This window comes from Cyprinodon variegatus, unplaced genomic scaffold, assembly GCF_000732505.1.
Source record: "Cyprinodon variegatus isolate N-32 unplaced genomic scaffold, C_variegatus-1.0 Scaffold1048, whole genome shotgun sequence".
NCBI lineage: Eukaryota > Metazoa > Chordata > Actinopteri > Cyprinodontiformes > Cyprinodontidae > Cyprinodon > Cyprinodon variegatus.
The window spans coordinates 256,084-260,531 of NW_015151501.1; the positions used below are offsets into that span (position 1 = coordinate 256,084).

At 37.3% G+C, this 4,448-nt stretch overlaps 1 protein-coding gene across 1 annotated transcript in view; it reads right to left on the bottom strand.

The window, feature by feature from the left end:
- LOC107101049 (voltage-gated potassium channel subunit beta-1-like) overlaps positions 1 to 4,448 on the bottom strand; it is a 27,744-nt gene that overhangs the window by 11,237 nt on the left and 12,059 nt on the right. Inside the window, exon 7 of the mRNA XM_015399805.1 lies at positions 1,870 to 1,956. Within this exon, the coding sequence (XP_015255291.1) occupies positions 1,870 to 1,956 (87 nt within the window). The remainder of the gene's footprint in view (positions 1 to 1,869; positions 1,957 to 4,448) is intronic.

Sequence of the window (4,448 nt, forward strand, 5' to 3'; positions counted from 1 at the left end):
AAAGCAAACATTTTACATTTCATAATTGAACCTCCATTTTTATTTGAAATTCCTAAACAGATGTCTTATGAAAAAATCAAGAAAGTCTTGATAATTATGTGAAATATGTTTGCTGCCTATGAAGCACCCTGTTTAACAAAGTGCAGGAATTTTATGTACCCAAATCCATGCCTTAGAGTGCAAGGAAATGTGATGTCAGTATAATGGTGCGTTCAGACCGCACACGGTGAGCGCGGTGATTTCTTCAAGCCCCACAGGTGATTCACCGCTCTGCATGTCAGATGCAAAGTGTTAACACCCTGGACTGCATCATCAAATAGGAGAAGCTCCCCCTGCATAAAGCTGACACCCCACCGATGTGGAAAAAAAAACCAACAAAAAAAACGAAAGGGTAATGCCTCCTTAAGGCAACCTTGGGCAATAAAAAAAAAAAAAAAAAAAAAAAAAAAAAAAAAAAAACAAGTACAAAACCCCGAAAACACAGATAACAAAGAAAGAGAGACAGCACACACAAAAAAAAAATAACCCCACAAAAAGCTCCGAATTCAAGAAAAAGGAGCCAAAATAAAAAAACCGCCAAAGCATTCCTGAAGGCAAAACTGGCAGATGTGAGGATTTGCTGTATTCTAAGATAAAACAAAAAAGAATAGCCAACAACAACACCAGCCAACTAAACCACAGAGCGGCACGCAAAGCAAGAAAAAAAGAAGCCACAAAAAAAGAAACAGAGACAGACTCCGGTGCGAAAGCAAAATAAAGACCAGAAACAGTAAAACAAGGACTAACGCCCCGGACACACAAAATAAAAACGAACAAGAAAAGATATAACTTTATGTTTTTATGGGTGAAGCTTCTGCCTTCTTGCTGCTCCTTTAACTATTTTGAACAAAATTACAACCTCCCAAACCTTTGCCTCTTTTACATATTATTACCTAGGATGATTTGCTTTTGTATCTCGTTGTAATGATAAGTATCTACCCATCTAACAACTTTCATGATTTACTGTCTGACTTTGAATTAGAGAGTTTGACATTGAGATTTGGTGACACGGATTGTAAATCAAGGAGTGAAACAATTTGAAAGACCAAATCTGATTTGATGGGGAAGACTGTGGGGTTTACCTGCCACTTATCACAGCTAATAATGACAGCTGGGCCTCTGGAACAATGAGTATGACAGCCTGGCCTCCCACCATCAGCTAGTTGCCAAGGGAGGCAACAAAGAGGAAGAAGAAATGAGTGCATAGAAAATATTCTTAGGAAATCAAGAAGACACCATGCCTTCAGGCAGATTCCACCTCTTTGTATGATGAGACTAAAAAGAATCTCAAGTATTTTGTCACATTAGGAGGGAGATTATTGTGGAAAACTCTGGAAATGTCTATAAAAGATGATTTGTAACATGCAGTGAATGTAAGGGAGAGGCATCACTAAAGCTTTGAAAAGTGGAAATCAAGTACGAGTACACAGCGGGGCTTGTACCAAGAGAGACCAACCCAAAAATATATCAGCAGCTCCCGAAGGAGGAAGATAATCCTGCTTCTGACGAGCAGGGAGGGCTGGGAGCAAGCGCAGCTCAGAGACCCTGTGGAAGACAGCAATTCCACAGAGACAGAAGTGAAATAGAGGGAGACTGAGAGACCAAAATAGAGAACAAGAGGACAAGAAATGAGGCAAGATTGTCATATGAACTTATGTTTGTGTCGGTCTGAGGAATTCACTGCTGCTTGACCAAACAGACCTAAGCCATGACTCTAGTAAAAGGCAGAGGTTCCAACAGTATTTTCTCACCTTCTCCTGTTACAGTATACCTCGTGCTGTACCCCCAGCCCTCCAACAGTCCCCTGAGGTTTGATCAAAAATCACTTACCCTCCATTGGAGTATTGCTGTCTGTCCGGTTGGCAAAGACCACATCTACATAATCCAACTGCATTCTCTGGAGGGAACCTTTTAAACCTGAGGACAGAAAAATATTTGAATAAGTTAGGAAGGATTATATGTTGAAAAAGGGCAAAGTGAAGTACAAGGCATTGCATGATTCTAGTCCCAATGAAGATAGGTCTCCATTTTATGCATCTAACGCTGCCCATTATCAAAGCTTTTCTAGTGCAAAAATATTTTCAATAATGGTGAATCTCTAAGCTAATACGATTCTTGGAATGATGATTAAAAATAATTATGGCATATCAGTAATTTAATTCTATTTTTGCTGAAAACCAATACAGAAAATATTTGTTAAATTCAATTCATGATGGCAGGTTGATAACTACAAACTAAACAAGAGATCCAGTTAAAACTAGTTCATCGCAGAATGGTCTGCTATTTAAAGACGCAATGAGAGTACAGAGTCAAAGAGAATAACAACGTCTTTAAAATAATTTTAGGAAATTAGACTCTGACTTTTAAACGTTAAACAATTTATAAAGTTGGTTTCATTTAAGCAAAATATATATAAATATATTTAATTATTGAAACCATTATTTATGTTGGCTGTGATGTGGTCTAATAAACTGGAAATACTCTCTCATCTAACACAAACAGGGACATTGGTTAAAAAATGTGTCCCCAGTCCATCGCAGTCACGCACACACTCACATCCAAGGAGCATTTAGAGAAGCCAATTAATCTAACAGTCGTGTTTTTGAATTGTGGGAGGAAACCGGAGTACCAGTAGAGAACCCACCATGCGCAGGGAGAACATGTAAACATGCAAAACAGATCCTGGGCCAGGAATCGAAGCTGGAACCTTCTTACTGCAAGGCAGCAGTGCTATACACTGTGCAATCTGCCAATTTATTAACAGAATCACCAAATATTAAAACAGATCTAGTATGTATTTTTTACACTTACATTTTAATTGGTGCATTTAATATTTCTCCTTCCTTCTCCACACAGTTCTGACTGTTCAAATCTTGCTGTATGAGGTTAGGGTTCATAAAGGGCACACCTTTCGATAGAAAACTGAAATCTCTCTAAACTGTGTCCTTGTACAAATTCACAAAAAAATCTTAACGGATAAGAAAAGATCTCAGAGAAAGAATTGTGGATTCTTCACAGGTTTCGCTCATCCTTGCATATAATATTATGATGCCTGAAGATGCCTCGTTTATCTTTTAAAACATTTCTGTGCAAGCTTAAACACCATGGAAGTAATGAACCATTGCAAAGTTCAGGAAGGGGACAAATCCAATGTTCCATACATAATATTTGGGTACAAAATCTGCATTTTAACCCTAGGACAAAAGCAAAAGAGTTTGAAAAGATGGTGACCGAAGGAATTATAAACATTCTTATCAATAACAACAGACTAGTTGCGTGCTGATATGAGTTACACTAATTAGCAAGGAAGAAACCATTATTCTAGAAGCACAGAGAAAAAGACTTTATCTTTGAGATATTTCCTGCAGTCTCATGAAAACTAAATGTTTTTGGGCATAATGACAATAGCTATATTTTGGGGAAAAATGGTGAAGTTTACAAGACTGGTAGCAACAAAAGGTTATTAGATCTGATATAGGAAGGACTTGTCCACTTCAAAAAAAGCATTCTGAGAAAGAAAAAGCAGAGTGCTTTAAGCAAAAAAAAAGTGCCGGTATTCAAGCCTCATGATGTTAACATGGAAATATACCGCAAAAAAAGAGAAAGATATAAAATAACAGAGATTTATAGACAAATAAATTACGGTATGATTCTCTCTTAAGATTTTAATAAGGTTGATGGTTCGCTTCTGTGAAAAAATATGTTTTCTTCATATTAGGCCTGGCCTCAACCTACCAATGCCCTTTTTAACCACATCATTTATTAAACACTGCCACTCATGCACTGAGCCTAGGGCAACAAAAATCATTGGGCTTGTCAAAAATCACAGATATAGTAGGTAATCATAATAGCCACATTTTCAGAGTAGAAATGTGTAAAGCATGTTATAAGATATAAGCAATACAAAAATATTTACTCAATAAAAATATCGACCTCTTGCCACTTTCTTCCATGGTTTGTAATTGAATAGTTAAAAAAGCTGCTACAGGTTTACAAAGTCATGAGATGTTGAATCCAAAACATCTTGGCAACGAGAATATGAAAAAAAGCAATAAGGGGTGTCAATGTTAATGTGTAAATGCACATTTTTAAAACAAGTTCTTTTTAGTAAGGACAGGGGGGGGGATAAAGTCCCGGTACGCTGATGGGTATTTGGAAGTGAAAATACTGCATACCTTAATTCCTTTTATATGGAATATAAGACAAAAATCTCAAGGAATTAACCAGGGAAGTTAAGGCTTTGGTGCAAATGAGCCTTCTACATGTATAATGACCCCAAACACAAGGGAAAAGTAGTTTTATCATGGGATTAAAAAACATCCATCCATCCATCCATCCATCCATCCATCCATCCATCCATCCATCCATCCATCCATCCATCCATCCATCCATCCATCCATCCATCCATC